The following is a 22,597-nucleotide window of genomic DNA, read 5'->3' on the forward strand; positions in this document are numbered from 1 at the left end:
GTTTGACACAATCAACTCATGATTAAACAAAGACTGTGAATGGCTAGCTAACTACAAAAACAGCTTCTCCTCTCTTGGTATTCACACCTCCAGATCAGCTACTAGAAGTGGGCCTCATCCTCCCTGATTGAATCTACCTCGTCATCTCTAGCTTGATTCTGTCCTGCATATTTATACCTTCCTCTGGATATTTTCACTACATGCATCTGACGAAGTGGGTCTTTGCCCATGAAAGCTTATGCTCCAACACTTCGGTTAGTCTATAAGGTGCCACAGGACTCCTCACCACTTTTGCAGATTCAAACTAACACGGCTACCCCTCTGAAACCTTTACTGTGATAACATGTATTAGTTTTAAGAAAAAACAGAGAAGGGCACCATTTCATATGTTGTTTTATTGATCCCTTTCTGTCTCGCAGGTAGAATTTCTAATCTGGGAGTCCTGTATTTCTTGTGCACAATAATACTGCTACTTGGTACTTAAGCAGCTGCTTTCATGTAGTGATTTCTAAGTACTTAATGTAAGTAGATTTAGACTTATTTTAGACATGATGTAAACAGTTGTGCTCTGGTGGGATGCTATCTAATTCAGGATGAACAGCTGAGCAAAAAGGGCAGGCAAAGTCCAAGACTGGGGGTCTTCCACTTACAAGGTACACGCAAACTAGCCACAAAGAAAACTTCTGTTTCACCCCACTGGCTAACAAGAAGCCATACAAGCAATTTACGGGTACCACCGCCAATAGTACCCCTTAAACGGACGAGTGGTCATGAAAACCAGTCTCATCAAATATGGTTTTTCCAATCCCAAAGGACCAGCCACGCTGCCAGGGCAATATGTACCTGAGATCTTACCCAGCAATCATTCTGTTGCTAATCCTTTAGTATCTAAAAGTTAAAGATTTATTCATAAAAGAAAAAAATAGAAATGAGTTAATATTGTTAAAGGAATCAAATATATATAACATTTGCAAAGTTCTTGGTTCAAGCCATGATTTTCATAGACACTTCTCTTGGCACACTTTGTACAAGATTTGTTGCAAATGTATTACAGTAGTTGCAACTATGGTCTCGCTATCTGGTCATATTTTAATCAAATAACATCACACATACCAAAATGAGTTATGTTGTAACTAACTTTGTAGTGTACTAGTGGTGACAAAGCTGGAAATTAGAACCATAGATCATTCTCTGTTCAGCTCCAAGAATGGGCTGAGTTGAAGATGGGCTTGCTCTTTTGCTTTTTGTTCAAAGGTTACAGACTGATAATTTGCTGCCAGGTCACTCAGTTTTTATTTAGTTTGTCCTGTATGACACACAAGGAGCATTTTGTGACTTGAACTCTAGCTTTTTAAAGTGAAGATAAAAAGATGCATATCTGTTTTCTGACCAAAGCCTTGTGCAACTGTCCACAAAAGCTTGTGCAAATTACTGGTTTGCAGCAGATCACCACATAGGTATAATAGATAACTTCAATTTAACTAGAGGGGTCCCAAAAGAGTTCAGACGTTATTAAAAACTATTTTTTCTATCTCCAACCCTTATGACTTGATACATGAGTGTTTAGTAGGAATACTTTAAATCTGTAAATGTATCTTAAGCTAACTTGGCAAGTCACATTTATCTTATATTACCTTATGGTCATTGCTATTCATATAGTTTTATATCTATATGTTAAGATGCTAGCTTTTTGGGAAGATGTTGACCTCAAATTACATAAGATAGCTAGTTCATTGAACAACTAGTAGATTTTGGTGATAAATATACCTTCCCTTTTCTCTCCAAATTGATTGTGCCTCACAGTAGCTTGATATGATGTGTGATCATTCTACATCATCCTACTGCCTTCTTAGATAGGAGTATATTTTTTATTTGTAAATGTTATACTGGTTTCTTGCCTTTTGGTATCTGAATCTGCAGGGACTTCTTTGAGGCAGATAACTGCATTTTCCAAATCTAGGAACAGGCCAAAGGAGCAAATATAGCATTCATAGAATCATAGAATAATAGGACTGGAAGGGACCTCAAGAGGTCATCGAGTCCAGCCCCCCGCCCACAAGGCAGGACCAAGCTCCGTCTACACCATCCCTGACAGATGTCTATCTAACCTGTTCTTAAATATCTCCAGAGAGGGAGATTCCACCACCTCCCTTGGCAATTTATTCCAATATTTGACCACCCTGACAGTTAGGAATTTTTTCCTAATGTCCAATCTAAACCTCCCCTGCTGCACTTTAAGCCCATTACTCCTTGTCCTGTCCTCAGAAACCAAGAGGAACAAATTTTCGCCTTCCTCCTTGTGACACCCTTTTAGATATTTGAAAACCGCTATCATGTCCCCCCTTAATCTTCTTTTTTCCAAACTAAACAAGCCCAGTTCATGAAGCCTGGCTTCATAGGTCATGTTCTCTAGACCTTTAATCATTCTTGTCGCTCTTCTCTGTACCCTTTCCAATTTCTCCACATCTTTCTTGAAATGTGGCGCCCAGAACTGGACACAGTACTCCAGCTGAGGCCTAACTAGTGCAGAGTAGAGCGGCAGAATGACTTCACGAGTTTTGCTTACAACACACCTGTTGATACAACCTAGAATCATATTTGCTTTTTTTGCAACAGCATCACACTGTTGACTCATATTCAACTTGTGGTCCACTATGACCCCTAGATCCCTTTCCGCCATGCTCCTTCCTAGACAGTCGCTTCCCATCTTGTATGTATGGAACTGATTGTTCCTTCCTAAGTGGAGCACTTTGCATTTCTCTTTATTAAACCTCATCCTGTTTACCTCTGACCATTTCTCTAACTTGCTAAGGTCATTTTGAATTATGTCCCTATCCTCCAAAGAAGTTGCAACCCCACCCAGTTTGGTATCATCTGCAAACTTAATAAGCGTACTCTCTATCCCAGTATCTACATCATTGATGAAGATATTGAACAGTACGGGTCCCAAAACAGACCCTTGAGGAACTCCACTTGTTATCTCTTTCCAGCAGGATTTAGAACCGTTAACAACAACTCTCTGACTACGGTTATCCAGCCAATTATGCACCCACCTTATCGTGGCCCTATCTAAGTTATATTTGCCTAGTTTATCAATAAGAATATCATGCGAGACCGTATCAAATGCCTTACTAAAGTCTAGGTATATGACATCCACCGCTTCTCCCTTATCCACAAGGCTCGTTATCCTATCAAAGAAAGCTATCAGATTAGTTTGGCATGACTTGTTCTTCACAAACCCATGCTGGCTATTCCCTATCACTTTATTACCTTCCAAGTGTTTGCATAGGATTTCCTTAATTACCTGCTCCATTATCTTCCCTGGGACAGACGTTAAACTGACCGGTCTATAGTTTCCTGGGTTGTTCTTATTCCCCTTTTTATAGATGGGCACAATATTTGCCCTTTTCCAGTCTTCTGGAATCTCCCCTGTCTGCCATGATTTTTCAAAGATCATAGCTAAAGGCTCAGATACCTCCTCTATCAGCTCCTTGAGTATCCTGGGATTCATTTCATCAGGACCTGGTGACTTGCTGACATCTAACTTTCCTAAGTGACTTTTAACTTGTTCTTTGTGTATCCTATCTTCTAAACCTACCCTCTCTCTGATTGTATTCACTACGTTAGGCACACCTCCAGACTTCTCGGTGAAGACCGAAACAAAGAAGTCATTGAGCATCTCCGCCATTTCCAAGTTTCCTGTTACTGCTTCTCCCTCCTCACTAAGCAGTGGGCCTACCCTGTCCTTGGTCTTCCTCTTGCTTTTAATGTATTTATAAAAAGTCTTCTTGTTTCCCTTTATGCCTGTAGCTAGTTTGATCTCATTTTGTGCCTTTGCCTTTCTAATCTTGCCCCTGCATTCCCGTGTTGCTTGCCTATATTCATCCTTTGTTAGTTGTCCTAGTTTCCATTTTTTATATGACTCCTTTTTTATTTTGAGATCGTGCAAGATCTCCTTGTTAAGCCAAGCTGGTCTTTTGCCATATTTTCTATCTTTCCTACACAGCGGAATTGTTTGCTTTTGGGCCCTTAACAACGTCCCTTTGAAATACTTCCAACTCTCCTCAGTTGTTTTTCCCTTCAGTCTTGCTTCCCATGGGACCTTACCTACAAGTTCTCTGAGCTTATCAAAATCTGCCTTCCTGAAATCCATTACCTCAATTGTGCTGGTCTCCCTTCTACCTTTCCTTAAGATCATGAACTCTATTATTTCGTGATCACTGTCCCCTATACTGTCTTCCACTTTCAAGTTCTCAACTAGTTCCTCCCTATTTGTTAAAACCAAATCCAGAACAGCTTCTCCTCTAGTAGCTTTTTCAACCTTCTGAAACAGAAAGTTGTCTCCAATGCAGTCCAGAAACTTATTGGATAGCCTGTGCCTCGCTGTGTTAGTTTCCCAACATATGTCTGGATAGTTGAAGTCCCCCATCACCACCAAATCTTGGGCTTTGGATAGTTTTGTTAATTGTTTAAAAAAGGCCTCATCCACCTCTTCCACCTGGCTAGGTGGCCTGTAGTAGACTCCTAGCATGATATCACCCTCGTTTTTTACCCCTTTTAGCTTAACCCAGAGACTCTTTACACAGCTATCTCCTACATTCATCTCCACTTCAGTCCAAGTGTGTACATTTTTAATATACAAAGCATTGAACTCGATGTCTTCACTAATCTACAAATGTCTACACAAAAAAGTGTTCTCTTCTATCTTCTGAAAATATAGCTCACGATGTCACAAAATCTTATAACCTTGTGGTGTTACTTTTATTAAATATACTCCAACATGTATTCCAATAACTATGAAATTTAGTTTTAATTACAGTTGTGTAAATCAGGTGTTTTTGTGGTATGGTGATAGTCCTAATTTAGATCATCTCAACCCTCATAAATGGAAATTAACAAGATTTTACTCTAAGGGTGTCTAGACTACCTAGTTTTGTCGACAAAAGTGGACTTTTTTCGACAAAACTATACCAGCGTCTACACTACCGCTGAGTTCTGTCGACATAACGTCGACAGAACTCAGCAGTTTTGTCGACGCTGGTAAACCTCATTTTACGAGGCATAACACCTTCTGTCGACAGAACTCTGGGTCCAGACTACGGAGTTCTGTCGACAAAGCAGCTTGCTTTGTCGACAGAACTCAATGTGTCTGGACGCTCTTTGTCGACGGAAGTTTTGTCGACAGTATCTGTCGACAAAACTTCCGTCAACAAAACGCGGTAGTCTAGACGTACCCTAAATGTCACCTTTTTGTACTTTTTTATGATGGAGAGGAGTATTGTTAATAGTGATACCTACAGAAGGAAATGATTTTGGGTAGTGCAGGTGGAAAGTTTTTGGCAATAGATGTGCCTAATTTGTATTAAAAAGATACTAAAATTGCCCAGTGATCTTTAGGGTACAGTGTGTACTGAGCTCTGTGGAGGTGTAAAATTCAAGACTGGTCCTAGGAGCCATGATTATTACAAGTAAGACTTGGACTTTTTTGGAAGTCTGTTCAGTGAGTGAGAGATGAGTGGTGATCTTAATAGCTTGTACCAGCAATTAATCTTTCTCATCCTACATACAGAAAACCCCCTTTGATTCCATCATGAAAGACAAATCAATTTTTATGGCATTTGAGATGTACTATCTTATAACATTAGCACATTATGTTCAGGCAATCCCACCAGCAATTTTTCTTGGCGGTCTTCATAATCCCATGGCTGCAGAGGACCGGTGCTAGAACAGCTACTCTTTTGTCCTTTATTACATTAACCTTCCCTTCAAAGTATACTGGCCTGCCTAAAGGCCTATAGATACTTTATGTGACCTTTCTCTTTATTCAGTGGCAAAAAAAGCCTTCATCTCAGTACTTAACATTTCATCTGGCAAAATTTCTTCAGTCCTGTCAAGTCAATCTGACAGACAGCTCTGTATTCCATTTCCAAACACTAGATATCAGTTGTCAGTCTCTCAACCTTGGAGATTATTTAGCAAAGTCTGTCCTTTTGTGCACCTATTCTTTCCTCCCCAAAAGAGGGAAATAAATGGGGCAGGCTTAGAAAGCAGTAGATGATATTTACAAGTAGAACGCTTGTAAATTAATATTGGTGCATGGTAAACTCAGAACTCTTATTCTGAAGCAGACTATTCTCCAACGGAAGAAAGCTAACTATGTTGATCTCAAACAAGTTTTTTTCTGAAAATGAATGAACTCAGAGCCAATGGGCAGTGATGAATTTGGGATTTCTCAATATTCTTTCCAGAGTTTATTTTGAATTCTACTTTTAAACATACCTTGCTAAATTAAACTAATTGATCATGGTTTTTCTGCTGCAAAATGATAGACAATATGTAGTTGAAACTCTGCATACAAGTAGTCAGTTAATTACCTAACGATTCTGAATTTGTTCCTGAATCCTCTTCTCTTATTCTTTACTTTTGGCTGTTTGTGTGACCACCATTCTGTATCCTAGAGATCGCTTCATTTTCAGTGCTGGCTTGTCATGTATGTAGCTTGGAAAGAAGGCTGTTGTGTCTTGGTAAGCCAGTTTCTGTTTACATATAAAATATTTTTCTTTATTCAGCTGAAACAGTTGTACCTCTATTGCAGCTATCCTTTTCCCATGGCTTTTAGTATTCAAATCAAGGCCAAGTGAATCCAGCTGCTGCTTTTGAAAATGAAATCGAGCTTGACATTTGAACTTGCTCTGACCACTCTTGATTTGGGTTTTTAATAGGGGAGAATGTGGGCTACTTTTTGAAGGTGACCTTCTGAAACTATTTTCTAAATAGCACCTAGATGAATACTTTGTTTATTAGAACTACTTTGTAAAAAAGCAGTGAACCTTGTATAACTTCTCATTTACAACTAAAGTGCAACATTCAGTTAATTGAATACATGGCTACTGTTAATTATTTTGTTACGGCTAATTGATATTCACAGAGATCATGTTCTGCTGCCCCATAAATATAATATTACCTTCAAGTTTATATGTGAAGAGTGAATTCTCAGATAATGGCATGTATATGCAGTTTGCTTTGTAAATGTTGCTGTGATTTTTATTTTTGTTATTCTTAACTTTTTTTGAGTTATTCTATGAATGCCAATAGCATCAGTGAGTTTGTAGATACATTTTGACTGATTTATTTACAGGTCTGGAAAAATCTACCAGTTTCATTCATAGTTCAAGGAACCAAATATTTTGATTGTATCTAGACTGCTTATTCCCATAGAGGTTCATTGTTTTATATTACCACTAACAGATTGGTCATTGTGTACTCTCAGGGAATATTACATTGCCATGTAAGCCAGGGCTCAAGCTCAGGGTTGAGTCCAAACACTGTAAGAACATAAGAACAGCCACACTGGGTCAGACCAAAGGTCCATCTAGCTCAGTATTCTGTCTTCCGACAGATGCCAGTGCAAGAGAGAGTGAACAGAACAGGCAATCAAGTGATCCCTCTCCTGTCGTCTATTTCCAGTCTCTGACAAACAGAGGCTAGGGCCACCATTCCTACCCATCCTTGCTAACCTTCATGACTTTATCTAGTTCTTTTTAGAACCCTGTTAAAATCCTGGCCTTCACAACATCTTCTGGCAAGGAGTTCTACAGGTTGACTGTCCACTGCGTAAAGAAAAACTTCCATTTGTTTTTGTTTTAAACCTGCAGCCTATTAATTTCATTTAGTGATCACTAGTTCTTACGTTATGGGAACAAGTAAATAACTTTTCCTTATTTACTTTCTCCATACCTGTCATAATTTTATAGACCTCTATCATATCCCCCTGAGTCTCCTTTTTTCTAAGCTGAAAAGTCTGAGTCTTTTTAACCTCGCTTCATATGACACTCATTCCAAACCCCTAATCATTTTTGTTGCCTTTTTCTGAACTTTTTCTAATGCCAATATGTTCTTATGTTCATTTGGGTGCTATAGAGAGGCCCTTAAGGTCAAGGGAATGGGCTTGGTAGTATGGACACTTCTTCTAGAAAATCAATCTTCTGTGGCTAAATTCAGTCTAAACTTGTAGTGTAGACTACACCTAAGTGTTCATATAGATACGTCTATAAAGTTTTAACCATGTCCCACCGTTTGGTCTCATTTCAGTATGGGGTTTAAGTCTGCCTCTTAAAGTTTTACAACCTTCTGTATATTTCTCATTGTATCACTTTCTGTTTTTGTTCTAGAGAAAAGTCTGTTCATATGCTACTATTGGTGTCTTTCAGTGACGTACGGGGAATTGATTTTAATTGATCTGTTGAACTAGCTGAGGAGAATGAGTTTGTGATTAGGTGCTTTGAGGTCTCCCCAGTCATTGCTATTCATATTTGATCTGTTTGTGTTTTACTCTTAAACTTCTTAAGGCTGTGAATTGTTGAAATGTTGAAGGTGAATTGCTTTATGACATTTTTGTCATTTTTTTACACTCTGTGTTGACTTTACATTGGGTGGCTTTGTGTCATCATTAGGATCAGGTGATGCATTTATAGTATTGAATTCTAAGACCTTAGACAGTAAATTACTTGAGCATTTGGAATAGTTGTAATATTTATTACATTTTCTTTATTACTTAGCTACTTAATTGTACTCAGATATTCCTTTTCATTTGTTTGCACGTGTTTCAGGGATCATGGTAGATATTGACACACAGGGAATGAAGTTGCACAGGAGAGCTAAGATGCAGCAAGAGAGGTTTAGGTTGGACATAAGGAAAAAATTCCTAGTTGTCAGCGTGGTTTAACACTGGAATAAATTGCTTAGGGAGGTTGTGGAATCTCCATCACTGGAGATATTTAAGAGCAGGTTAGACAGACACCTGTCAGAGATGATCTAGACAGTGCTTGGTGCTGCTGTGAGGGCAGGGGACTGGACTCGATGACTTCTTGAGGTCGCTTTCAGTTCTATCATTCTGTGATAATACATTAGTGATCTGAGAGGTGAACTGATTTTTATAGAGAGGAACTGGTTAAGTTTTTATAACTAGTGACTGTTTGCTGATAATGTAATTGGTTAATTGCCCCCTCCTGGAGAGGTTCTTGTGTGACGCTACTCCCACGTTATATTATTGAAATGTAAATGCATCTTGATAATCTTGATAGGCACTTCATTTTTAAAAAAGTCAAATATTTCATTTTTTTTATGATTCTGGTATTCTCAGAATCTTTTATTTATTGGAATAGGAAAAGTATTTCAGATGTAATGAACATTGTAGTTTAGTTATACAATAGATTCCTTCACAGTATAATAGCGTAATCGTATGTAAGTGTTTCCAATTTAAGTGGTTCTTAGACCATACATATAGCCCTACAAAATTGTCATGAAAATTTACCAGCTGAGGCACAAATCTAATAGCTTGCCCTTTACAGTGATGATTGTAGTGGAAAACAAAACTAGTTGTCCTGGGTGAGCAGATTTTTCCAAGGCTGCGTAAATGTGATTAATATTATTTTCCTATAGCTTTCCGTTATGTCCTGAATTTCTGACATACTGCCTGCACATTGTTGTTCTTTTTGTATATTTTATGCCTCCCATTCACAGACTGTATTCATGACTCTTTTTTTAAAATCCACATGCTTCAGGAGATGGAAATAAAGGTAAGCAGTAAAACAGGAAATGAAACAAGGGTGCCAAATTCACATTTTGTCATTGAAAGGCAGTTTGCCTAAAAACATGGTACCTACTAAATACCAAAAAATTCCCTGCTCTTGACGAGCAGAAATAAAACAAGTACAATATAGAGAGCAGAATTTGAAAGTTTCCTAATGCAGCACTGCCAATGTGATTTAGAGAAACCATCTCAAGGAGTGAGAAGGTAACTCAATTTCCTTGACATCCCAGCTGATGCTGCCATGGTGTTAGTTGTGGTGGGTTCTGTGATGTTGGTGCTTGGCTGAAAGGCACACAGTAGAGATCCATAACTCATTTTAGGTAGGTCCCTGAATGGCCTTCAGTGGGTAATGACTATTTGATTATCATCGGCCTGGGATTAATTTTTACCAATATCCTAGATGTGAAATTTCCTACATTCTGTCACCAATCCCTTGACAAGAATTCCTCTCTAAAGGAGTTCTTATATGTGATATGTGTGTGCATAGTGTATAAATATTTTAAAACTGTCTTTCATGAGCCCCATTGATCCTACTATAAGCAAAAAACCATGAAATACCACTTTGCTCACCAGTGCTGAAAATCCAGTACTTTTTGTGAGCACTCAACTCATAATATTAAAAGGCCAGAAGTCCATTAGCTGCAAGTAAACAAGGAAGCAACTCACACAACAGTAAAAGTGTTGCAAATTATTCAGCAGCTGCCACTCCAGAAATGCTGATAGTTTCCAGAGAGTGAAAAAGGGAATGGCGGTGTGAAAGTTGGGAAACTGAGTCATGAGTTGACCCAATTTAGACTTAATCAGTTTTCAAACAGAATTATTGTCACAACATTTATGCTAGAGAAACAATAACAGACAAAGCTGAATTGGTGAAGGGGCCCAAGTTATTCTATGTTAGATGTCACCTTCTCTGATCCCTTGGTCTGATCCTTCAGTCGTGTTCTTCAGTTTCTGAGCTGATGCTTCTTCAGTTTTGGGACCATGTTCACTTAAGTCTTTTATCCATTTCTACATTACAGATGATTTAATCTTTATCCAATAGCCAGTTTGTGTTTTAGATACCCCATTACAGATGTGTGAGTTTTAGTTACTTGACTTTTGGTTTATGCTGGCTTTTGCCATTGAATCATTTTAGTTTGTCATCTTCAGCCCATAGAAAGGATCTTCCTGAAAAAAAGAGGTTTTTTAAATTTTATTTCATTACATATTGGTATATGTCTCACATCTTCCAGCACATGTTAACTTTGTTGTCAGAAATAACATGATTTTAAACTACCAGCAATTCTGCGTTTAAAAAAAAAAGGAGGCAAAACAACGCTTATGTCCAAGCATTACATCATCTATACTAATTTACTATCCATAGATGCAAATCATTAAAATATAACTAATATTTAATTTTATATTTCAGTGTATATATGTCATTGTGATGTGTGAGATCATAGAGATCCCCTTGGGACTGTCTACCGCTGTGCTGATCATACCACTGAGCCCTCCTCCTGGGGCACTCCATCACCCTGTCCTGCTAGGCCAGACGCTCTGGTCTCCCTGAATAAAAGAACAGAGCTGGGATAACAGCCCCTCATCGTAGCAACACAGATGCTGATAACTCTGGGAGGGCTTGGCTACCAGGGCTTGACAGTCTCCAGGAGCACAGCCCTCAAATAGATTTATTTGGGGGTTTGGTTCTGTCTTACTGTGAGCTTTCTCTGCGTAAAACTTTTACAGAGTCGCTCTCTCTATCCATGAAAGAGAGAGATGCACGGCTGTTTCTTCCATTGCCCCCCCATTACAGTTATTTCCACTGCATTTCATAGCAAGAAAAATGTTTTTATTAAGCATAAGAAAAGGATTTAAGGGATTGTAAGTGAAAACAGACATAACAAAGAAAATTACTAGTCTAAAATAAACAAAACACACCAGCTAAGCCTAATGCCCTAAGAAAGATGATTATAGAGCATATTTCTCACCCTACTTCTTATTTTAGGTGAAATCCTTCAAGTCAGAGCTCATCTTTTCTCTGGCCTGGGTCCAGTGTTTCCTGTAATATGAGCACTTGGGCCATTCTCCAGGAGAGATTCAGCTGCTGTCCAGCTGGTTAGCAGAGCATCCACAGCTGGCAGCATGTGTTTCTACTGGTGGTACACGTGTGGGTGCACATCTCTCTGATTTTTTCCAACAGTAGGTGGAATAAATTTTGTTAACACTGCCTGGGTCTAATAGCTTCTTAGGGTGGGGAGGCAGTATCAAACAGCTGAAGAGGATCACTGATTGCTTCTCATCCCTTACATAGAATTTCCCCAAGATGAAAATTATTTGTTCCATTTTTTCCATCCCAATTCAAAAATACTAATTCAGGATAGATTCCAGTACCAGATGACATGGTCACAGGATCTTTGTAGGATCAACCTAGATTAGGCTTAAACGAAAACCAAAACAATTTACAGATCATTGCTTTGAACACCGGGCCACTAGATTCCTTAAGTACTGCTAACTGTTTTAGTTCTAGATTAATAAGCAGTTTGACACTAGGGATTGGAACAACTAGTCGACTATCTCAAAAGCAAATGCTTACCAGAGTGCTGACACACTGGTCGACTAGTCACTTCCCCCCTTGCTGCCTCTGTCAAAAGGAGGCAGCAAGGGCAGGGCGAAGTAGAGGAGGTGCTTCAAAGCAGCAGCACCGTTTGGAGCCTGGGGCCAGACCCTGCGCTCCACATGGCACTGCTTCTTTGGAACACTGCGTGAAGCCTGACACCATGCTCCCCACGGTGTTTCAAAGCAGTAACGCTGTGGGAAGCACAGGACCAATGGGGGACTGCTGGAGTCCCACGCTGGCCCCATGCCCACCACAGTGCTTTCACTTTTGAAGTGTAGCAACAGTCCTGCTGTGCTTCATACGCAGAGGTGCCCTTACTGAATAGTCGATGCAAATTGTATGGGCTGTTCGATTAGCCAGTTAAAAAATTGTATATCTCTAGTTCACACTTCCCTATTTCTAACTTCACATATAAGAATTTTACATGCACACACACTGAATTTATACGTTCAGGGGATTACGGGCTCCTGATCGATCCGTTACTTGACCTGTTTTGCATAAAGCATAATTGACTTATGCATATTCATATTCAAAAGCATAATTATGTAAAATGGGGAGGTAGCATCACAGTTATGCTATGCATGGTTTATTAAAAAGCATGTGTGTATTGGGGTGAAATTGTATAAAATGATTATTTAAGGCAATATTTCTGTTTTTAAACATAGGTTTTTCATTCAAACTCTAATTTTGTTGTGAATCATAAGTTTTCTATTAATTGATTGTGTGTGGTGTCCCAGCTTTACAGCCTTGATATTTAGTTGTTTTTAATGATACATCAACAGGACAGTGGAGCAATTGGTACATTGTGCTTTAAAGTCTGATTCAGTAAAGGATTTAAGCCTCTGAGCAGCCTCGCTGAAGTCAGTGGAACTAGTAAAGAGCTTAAAGTTAATCACATGCTTAAGTGCTAGATTGGATCACAGCCCAATGCAGAACTGATATTCAAAGACTTTTTAAAAATCATACGTGACTGTGTTGGGGTCTTTTGCCATGTACACACCAAAAGTGTGTGTCTCATTCTTGGAGTTTCAATGTGCTAACATTGTGACAACGCATAGCTTTGGCTGGAATTAATAGGAAACTTTCTTAAATGCAGTAGTTGTGCACAAAGAGTTACTTTCAGCATAGTATGCTTGGTGCTGTCTTTGCGACATTTCCAGATATACGTGAACAAATTGTGATGCAGCTGTTGAGAAAAAAAAAAGTATAATAGATAAGCTCTTTACATTTTCAGTGCAGTAATCATCTTATTAATTTATTGTTTGGGCGAAAACTAATAGGCTACAGGCTTCAATTGGTGTATACTGTTTATTGGTACAATTTATACTAGATTTTTTGCTCTGCAAGTGCTGCTTTTTCTTGTTCCAGTTTTAACTTTACACTTCTTTTTTTAGGCCAAGCAGCTGGAAGAGAAAGACAGAGAACTGAAGAAGCACGATGCATACTACAAAGAGCAGCTGGCTCGACTGGAAGAGAGGGTGAGACCATTTTTCTTGGTTAATTATGAGTTTTGTTCATTTCCTTTACCAATGTCCTGGTTCCTGTTGAAGCTTAAGTATCAACAGGAAGGACTTCATAAACCAGAATTCATAGAATTATCGAATACTAGAACTGGAAGGGACCTCGAGGAGTCATCAATTAAAATGATTAAATGAATTGTTTTTGTCTTTTTCTGTTTGAGAAGGAAAGGATTAAAGATGGAGATTTTATTTTGAGAATCTTTTATTCCTTGATAACTAATACAGGTTGGACCTCCTTGGTCTGGCACCCTCGGGACCCGAGAAGTCCCAAACCAGGGAGTTTGCCAGACCAGGGGAAGTCAAGGCTCCCATCTGGGCTGTGGCCATCACCGGAGCCTAGACTTCCCTCCCTGCTGCTAGCCCCCTGGAAGGGCTCCCAGGGTCAGCCTCCCCTGCCATCACTGGCCCCGCTCTCCGGGGTTCCTGGCCAGGGCTGGGGTTTCCCCCTCACTGCCGCTGGCCCCTGCTACTGGGGTTCCACGCTGGGGCTGGGATCCCTCCCTTGGCTGCCCCTACCCTGCTCCTACTGGGGATCCATCCCTCCATGGCTGCCTCTGGCCCTGCTCTCACTGGGGATCCTCCCCCTTGGCTGCTGCCGGCCCTGCTCCTGCTGGGGATTCCCCCGTTGGCTGCCGCTGACCCTTCTCCTGCCGAGGATTTCCCTGCTCAGCTGCTGTCGGCCCCACTGCCACTAGGGTTCCTGGCCAGTGCCAGGGATACCTCCTTGCTAATGCTGGAGCTCCCTGGCCTGAGGCTACCCAGGGTTGGACTTCCCACCCACTGCAGAATCAGCTACGGCTCCCCGGCACCCACGGGACTCCCATCTGGCTTGTGCTCCTTTTGTCTGGATCTCTCTCGACCAGCAACATCCATGGTCCTTCCTTCTGGACCATGGATGTTGCCAGACTAGAGAGTCCCAGATTTGGGAGATTCAACCTGTATTGTCGTTGAGATGAGTTTTCATCTCATACTATTTACACACAAACTGTTTTTATCTTCACAAGAGGTTACTTTTCCAACAGGAAAGGGCACATAGGATGAAAAGAGACCAAGCAGGAGAACTGGTTTTATTTCATTGGGCATTGCCTAGCATTTCCAAGATGATAAAATTACAACGTTCAAACATAATTATGTTCTCCTTCCCCTTCTCTTCCTCCAAAAACACCCCATATCTTTGGTTGGGCAGAGACCATGTCTCTTAGACAAACCACCAAGATATACAGGGAAAGATTCATTTTTATTGTTAGAGTAATATGACATATTTAGAAGGCATTAATCAATTTTATCTCAAAAGAATTTGAAACTACGCTGTAGACTGCTAGAACAATCCAGAGAGGTTAACGATAATGGTAGTACATTCTTTTTAATGAAGTAAATATTTCAAAAAGATGTATTGCTATTAACAATTGCATCTTACATAATGACATTTTGTAACAACTCCTGCTTTTCACCTTTTTGGCATTATTAAATGCATGTCCCAAATCTGGGGCAGCTTTCAACATCCATAGCTTTGCCTTTTTCATCCAAAGGACTATATTAATTAAAGGTCCTGTGGATAATTAGCTGAGCATGAGCTCCCAGTATGATGCTGTGAGGCTAGTGTGATCCTTAGATGAATAAACAAAAATATGGAATAAGAGTGGAAGAGGTTGTATTCCCTCTATATTCAGCACAGTGCAACCATTTCTAGAATATTGGTGTCCTCAGTATGATGGGGCATTCTATGTTCTTTATGGGAATATGCTTATAAATATGATATAACTGGAATATGCTTTATGCAAGATACTTTGTGTGAGAGATCATTGGAAAGGGCGTAATCTACTGAATGTGATTATGTCATTTGTAGGCATGTATAAGTATGGAGACAGGGGCCTTGCAGAGACATGACACCATGTCCCCGATGCTGGGATCCATCTGGGATGCTGTATTTTTCCGCAAGAACGGAGGGAAAGTTTAGACTGAACATAAAGGATTCCTACCTTTTGCAAAATCTGTTTTGAGGGAGGTAATTCAGGTAATCGAGTCTGCTTTGCTTGTCCACTCAACATGATTCCTAGGGTGTATCTAGACTACAGGGTTTTGTTGACAAAACTATACCTGCCTCTACACTGCCGCTGAGTTCTGTCAACATAATATCAACAGAAGTCAGCAGTTTTGTCAATGGCTATAAACTTCATTCTACGAGGAATAACACCTTTTGTCAACAGAGTTCTGTCGACAGAAGGCATTATTGCATCTACACTGTCCTTTGCGTCTACACTGTCATGTCGACAAAGTGGCTTGCTTTGTCGACAGAACTGAATGTAGTTTAGATGCTCTTTGTCGACAGAAGCTTTGTCGAGAGTATCTGTTGACAAAAGCCTGTAGTCTAGGCATACCCCAAGAAATAACAAAGACTAAAGTGAGGGAAGGAACTTTGCCCAAGCTAGAATGATGTCTAGTCTGTGGAGATTATTAGAAATACTTTTAGAGTGAGAGATTACATGCAACTACTTGTTACTTTTTTAGAACTACTTTTTTATTGTATAAAGCTTATCTTGCGTGTTTTGTTTTGTTTTGTTTTTTTGGATAGCAACCTACTTTCTTCTGTGTGCTGCTGTTACCACTTAAATCCTACCTTTTTGTGCTTATAGCTAACATAAATGTTTGTTATGGGAGGAAGGAGTCTGTGTGTATTTCTCTTTACATTGAAGAGAGGGAAAAATTCAGGAGCTTTTACTTGTACAGATCTCCAGATAGCATATGACTGATTTACTTAGGGTTCCGCTCCCAGAAGGGTCTGTGTATTTGAGTGCTTAGAAAAGGTCTCACTTTCTTCTGCGTACTGTTTGTCTGTAGCCTTGGAGGTGTGGCCCTCCCTGTCCTTGATGCAGGATGGAAAGCTGGGCTCAGCAAGTCAGGGTTACAGGGTGCCTAGGCTGTCAGGGAAAGCAGGTGCAGTGGGGTCTCAGCACATTAGGTAACAGTCCTAAGGAGGTCCTGACCCATCACACACAGTTCATGACAAAGGTTGGTACATTGGAGAGGATTCAGAGAAGAGCCGCAGGAATGATGAAAGAGTTGGAAAACCTGCCTTACAGTGCTACCTGTGGTGTCTAAGCAGTTCTGAAGCAGTGGCCACTATAGCTATGGATATAGCGAAATAGCCACACTCAATTGGCTAGCTACATATGGCTAGTTGCTAGCGTGTTGGACAAAAAGACTAAAAGATTTTTCTCTGGGATCAGTGGGATCTCAGGTTTGACGAATGGCTCAACAAGGCGAATGTCTGGAATTTGAAGCAAGAGAAATTGAAACTGGAAATAAGAGGCGATTTTTTTAATTGTGAGTATAATTATCTATTGAAACAATTTGCCAAAGGTGGTGTGGATTTTCTATCAGTGGCATTTTTTAAATTCAGGTTGACTTTTTTTTTTTTTTTTTTTAAAGAGATTCTAGTTCAAAGAGGAATTAGTTTGGATAAGTACTAGGGCCTGTATTATACAAGAGTTCAGACTAGGGATGTAAGTGACTAGTCGACTAAGAATCCAGTGGCTCTTTATACTTTTAAAAGGCAGAGCTGCAGTGGGGTTAGCTCCTGGGCTAGGAGCTAACCCTGCTGCGGCACTGCAGTTTCCTCCCTTTATCAACTAATCAAATAGTCGATGGAAATTCCATCGACTAGCTGATTATTTGCAGTTTAACATCTCTAGTTCAGACTTGATTCCAGTGATCCCTTCTGGCCTTATAATCTAGGAATAATGTTCCGTTCTGAGCTTTGGATACCTTAAGTGTTCTTGGTTTTGCTAACTGTTAATATAGTTAAGATAAAATTGTAATTGCTATGTATTCACATATACAGCTATGTCAGACAGGGTACTAAAAACTTTGTAATGAATCAGAGCAGACAGCATGCTGCACAAATTGTCAGTGTATGTAATTGATATTTTTGGTTACATCATTTTTCATATAATCATATACATACAGTAAAACACACTTTATTCTTCAGCCACTTTTTATTTATTCAGAGCAGATGCAGAGCGAAAGTGGCAGAGGAGATTTCAGAGAATGAGCCGAAGTAGAATAGCTCAGTGGAATTGAGATTGAATGTATCTTGTTGACATAACAAACAGTACTGATTTTAATGCCAGCTTTATGTATGCTGCTGAAGATTTTTAATAGACCGTTCCTTCCTTTGGGTCACAGTACACAGGATTTCTGCTGTGTCTGGGTTTCTCCCTTGAAATTGAATTCTTCAGGGCTAGAACAGGCCATTCTCAGTTCAGTGGTCTCAGTTAGGGTTGTAATATCTCGTTTAACCAGTTAAACGTTAGGTTAACCTTACACTTAACTGGTCAACTGACTAAATGGGATCCCGAGCAGGAGACCGTGCTAGCCTGTCTAGTGCAACCCCCAGTCCACAGGCTCCCTCTCCCAGCCTTGCCTGGGGCTGCCTGCTCCTGGCCCTCTGTGGGGTGGGAGCAGCCCCCCTCCCACATCAAGCTGCTGATGGTGGTCTGCTCCCGAGCACCTGTTAACTGTTACCCGGTCAGCATCACCTGGTAATAGTGATGCTTGCCAAGTAGCTTGTTAACTGCTTACTCATTCATATCCCTATCAGCTATGGAGCATATGCCCTCTATCTATCAGATTTGGGTGCTTTTCATGGCATGTTATAAGGTTACTTTTGTCATTCTGCCTCTGTGTTGATGTATTAAAGAACTATTGTTTTGGGGAGATAATCATTTTGTTTGTAAGTCAAGTTTGAGGCATGTAGGTTCTAATGCAGTGAGTGTTCCATAGGCACTGAAATGAGAGAAACCAGCCTTTGGGGATAGAGCTTATCTTCTGCAGAGTTTTAGGGTGCATGGGAGTGGATTTTGTGCATCCTGTGCTAGAAGAACAGGGTCAACATGCAAATTTCAGGTCAGGGTCTGAACTTAGTCCAGGTTTTGGAATTTTTATTTACGTGGATGGCTCCCCTCACCCTTACCTCTGTATCATTTGTTAGACAAAACAGTGATGATAAATTTTACACACTGTGATAGAAATAGAACTGGAAGGAAGGAATGGAGAGGCCATTGGAGTCTCAACATTGTGTAGAATGAGAGAGGTGAGCTTACAGGGGGCTATAATGTGCAAATTAATGGAGTAACATAGCATGCAGTTTATTTTTAAACTCTCATTGATTTCAGTGGAAGTCTGCACATATAGTAGTGTGTGCTGTAGAACAGAGACAGACACAAGATAGGAGTGGAAGAAAAATACTGGAACTTAGAGAAATAAAATGTCAATACGAAAAAAATTAGTCTGTCACCTGTGGTGAAGCATGCTAATTAAATTTTAAGATGACTCTTACATCAAATAAGCACATTTTAACAATACCTTGGTTATTAATAGGTGGCATTTGTGTCTGTTGCATCACTAAGTGTCAGAGCTCATCTGTATGATTAATTGGCTTTTTGATTACATAGCTTTTTTCAATTAGAAGCTTCATATTTATGTTCTTCTATGCTGCTGGAAAAACAATGCGGACATTGATAATAAAGGGAGATGACAACAGAACAGATTAGTGTCAGCACAATGTGCTCCTTACGGAGAGAAATTATTATACATATTCACTGCCAGATGAAGTCTGTCGCTTATAAAATATTTCAGTGACTGGAGTGAAGATGTGTCAGCCTTTTCAGGGGATTAATGCAGGACAGAGTAACTGTGCACCAGTGACAGCTGTGGTACTAAAACATAAACAATTCTATTCGCAGAGGCAATAGCTGTTCATAAATTTGGTTTATGTGCTAAAAATCCTTTGGTACTTTCCAAAAAAACCGTGATTCCCCCAACAGCTGCTAGTCTTTCTAGGTCAAAGATGACACATAAACTAAGAGTTATTGCATACTTCACAGCAGCTAAGCAAGATGGAATAGTTTAACAAAGGAGTTAAAGAATAACCTTCAAATACAGTATATTGGGTTAGACGATACACCTATTATTTAAGAGTTCCCACATTAGACTTTCTGAGAGAAATTCATTCATCAGCCCTAAAGGGGCATATTCTATATTTTATATACCGAAGAGATTTATGACTTCTGCTCCTTTCATAGAACAGTATCAGTAAGAACAGAACAGTGGTCAGAACAGACCATTAAGAATTGGTACGTACGTAAGTTGTATGATACAGAAGGGTAGGTTTTGGATCACTTTTTTGTGTGTGCGCTTTTGGAAACAGGACCCAGTGATACCTTGATTTGTAGCAATTAGAATAGAAGTGTTACTGCAGTTTTAAGGTTTGGGGTTTTTTTCCACTGTCTGTTTATGGTTCTTGTAAGTGAAATGAACAATTAATAAAAAAAATCTGATTTAAAAGAAAGCCCGTAGACCAATATCTCCTGCTAGAACCATTCCGCCTTCTTTATGTACCCTGAATGTTCACACTCATGATATGCTGACTTTTCCTTAAAACTGCAGAGAGAGAATTAGTAAGAATGTAGTATCCTAACAAGGTTTCACAACGTTCAGTCTGTGATGCTTTGCAGGCTCTTAAGACTTCTCTTTTTTAAATACATACAAAGAATTGTGTCCCCCTCTTGTATTTGCTATTGTCCTCCTCAGCCCTTCTATGTCAATCATTCTCTCTCTGTTCTAACTTGACATGATCTGAAGAAGTCATCTGTCTTTGCATGTCTGGTGTGTGCATCACTGTTATGTAGCAGCCAACAAGAATAACATTAATTGTACTAAGTTTTTTCATAGTGCATCTTATGCTCCACCATTCTTTGATCCAGCTGCACTCACTATTGCTTTAGAGTATTTGTAAATCCACGATAAATAGTAGCTGTCTCAGTTCACCTTTAAAATGCTATGCAGATCTATGGTGCTATATGAATAATACAGTTTATAGGAAATGAAACAACTTACATTCAGTTCTCATTTAGTGTTTCGCTTTATCCTTATGGGAATCATGCCCCTATTTGTGGAAGTAGGAATGAAGCAATTTTTAATAGGCTAATGTATGACATAATTATTTAACTTCTGTCAGTCCCTTGTGAATGATTAAGAAATAAGCCCTAATATTGGTCAGTCTGTTGACCAGTCAAGGCAATAAGATCCTGTGTTTCTGACTTCCTAGAAATATCGTCACTGGGCAATGTACAGAGTAGAGTATGTGTGTGCTTGATATTTAATATTTATAATATGGTAGCCCTCAGAGCCCCCCCGCATCATGTTAGGTGCTGTACAGTTTTAGAGATAGACAAAGTCTCAAATATCTTAAAGTCTAAGGAGCTGATCCTTCAGTGAATTCTGTTGGCAGATCCATATGGATTTCAGTGGAGTTCTTATGAGTTCAGCCGGTCTTTTTGTGCAAAGTTTATTGTGAGATCAGAGCCTAAGAATATAGACGTAAGTTCTGGAAAAATGATAGTCTTACTTGAATCGATTTTATTTTTGTCATGACTTAAGTTTTGAGGTAGGATTTACCGATCATCAGACCGGCACTTAATTTGGGGATTCTATTTACCATTTAGGCTGTCAAGGAGTATTAACCTTAAGGTAAGATGAGCACAAAGCCGTGAGCTGATGGCACACACTATACCAGATATTAAATAGTATAATCCATCCTGTTTGCTACAGTAAATAGGATTTCACTATTATGATGTGTCAGGGTTTTCAGAGAAATCAAATTTACTAGACATTAAACTGCCATCCTTTCTGCTGAGCAGCTTTATTCTGGGATCTTGCGTTCAAATTAATCTGGTTGGTAGGAAATGCTCATACCAATTGTGCAGGGAAATTATAATTTAATGATCTTTTCCTTTTCTCTATTCAAGCCTTAGAATGGACCACTGTGCTTTGCAATGATAGCCCGAGGGCTCTGAAAAGGAGATAATACACAGTTGAGCTTCAGAGCCAAGTCTTGCCTTTTTTTGTGTGTGTTTGTAATGAACATAAGTACTAAGATGCAAGCAATATGGGTATCAGGTTTATTCATAGTTTCCAGTATTTTGTTTACCTTTTTAGAGAATCCACAACTCAGCTGCAGCTTGCAAGGTGTAGATAATAAGAAAATCAAAAAGTTTTCTAACAAAGCAATGTAAATCAATTCAAACCTTTATAATTCCCTACAATATCTTGGGAGTTGTTTAAGCATACTTAATTTAAAAAATAAAAAAGCTATCACCCTGTTCCTTTTCTTGGAGATATTACATTATTGTATCAGCAAGAATTTTATAACTGGGAAAGGATTTCTGCTCCTTACATCCTGTGTTTCAAGAATCACAGTTAACAGAGAAAACACATTTTCTCTGTACACATTTGGACTGCATTTGTTCTTGGTTTTCACAATCAAATGTCAGTGATATTGATTAAAATGTTTTGAGACTTCGGGCTGGATCCATTAAAGTGGAAAATAAGTTTAAATGATGACAAGATGCACTTGTACATAATACATTTTATGAGAGGAATTGAGAGCTTGGTAAATATTAAGCCTTTCAATGTGCTTGAGAATTAATTAATTTACCTCTGGGATATTACTTGGCTGACTAGCAAAGTTCTACTTGTTTGGTTGAGCAGAGTGAATAACTTCCTTGCTGAACAAGTAGAAAACCAGGAAGTTTTTTGATACTGTCAGTCCTAATGCTAAGTGATGGGCAAATAGATTTTTGTTCCTGGTCTGATACTAACATATTTTAACACCACTGATCATAACAGTACACAGCAGCACTAATAACAAAACTGCTTAGCATTTGACATTTGCAAACGCTATATGAATAATAAGTAATCAGTACATTGATCCCTACACAAAAGCTAAACTTGAGATCTTCAGTGTTTGCAAAAGGTCAAGACTTTGGTATATGTATCTCATTTGAAAGGCAGCCCCTTCAGTAGCAGAGTGCCCTTAACTCCATTGCA

The 22,597-nt window shown here is 39.4% G+C and overlaps 1 protein-coding gene across 2 annotated transcripts in view; it reads left to right on the forward strand.

Moving 5' to 3' along the window:
• The window catches only part of CHCHD3 (coiled-coil-helix-coiled-coil-helix domain containing 3), a 263,740-nt gene that overhangs the window by 157,289 nt on the left and 83,854 nt on the right, over positions 1 to 22,597 (forward strand). For both annotated transcript variants that reach the window (XM_006120346.5, XM_025183231.3), the window contains exon 5: positions 13,583 to 13,666. In XM_006120346.5, the coding sequence (XP_006120408.1) occupies positions 13,583 to 13,666 (84 nt within the window). The remainder of the gene's footprint in view (positions 1 to 13,582; positions 13,667 to 22,597) is intronic.

Source organism: Pelodiscus sinensis, chromosome 1, assembly GCF_052426305.1.
Source record: "Pelodiscus sinensis isolate ZL-2025 chromosome 1, ASM5242630v1, whole genome shotgun sequence".
NCBI classification, from domain to species: Eukaryota; Metazoa; Chordata; order Testudines; family Trionychidae; genus Pelodiscus; species Pelodiscus sinensis.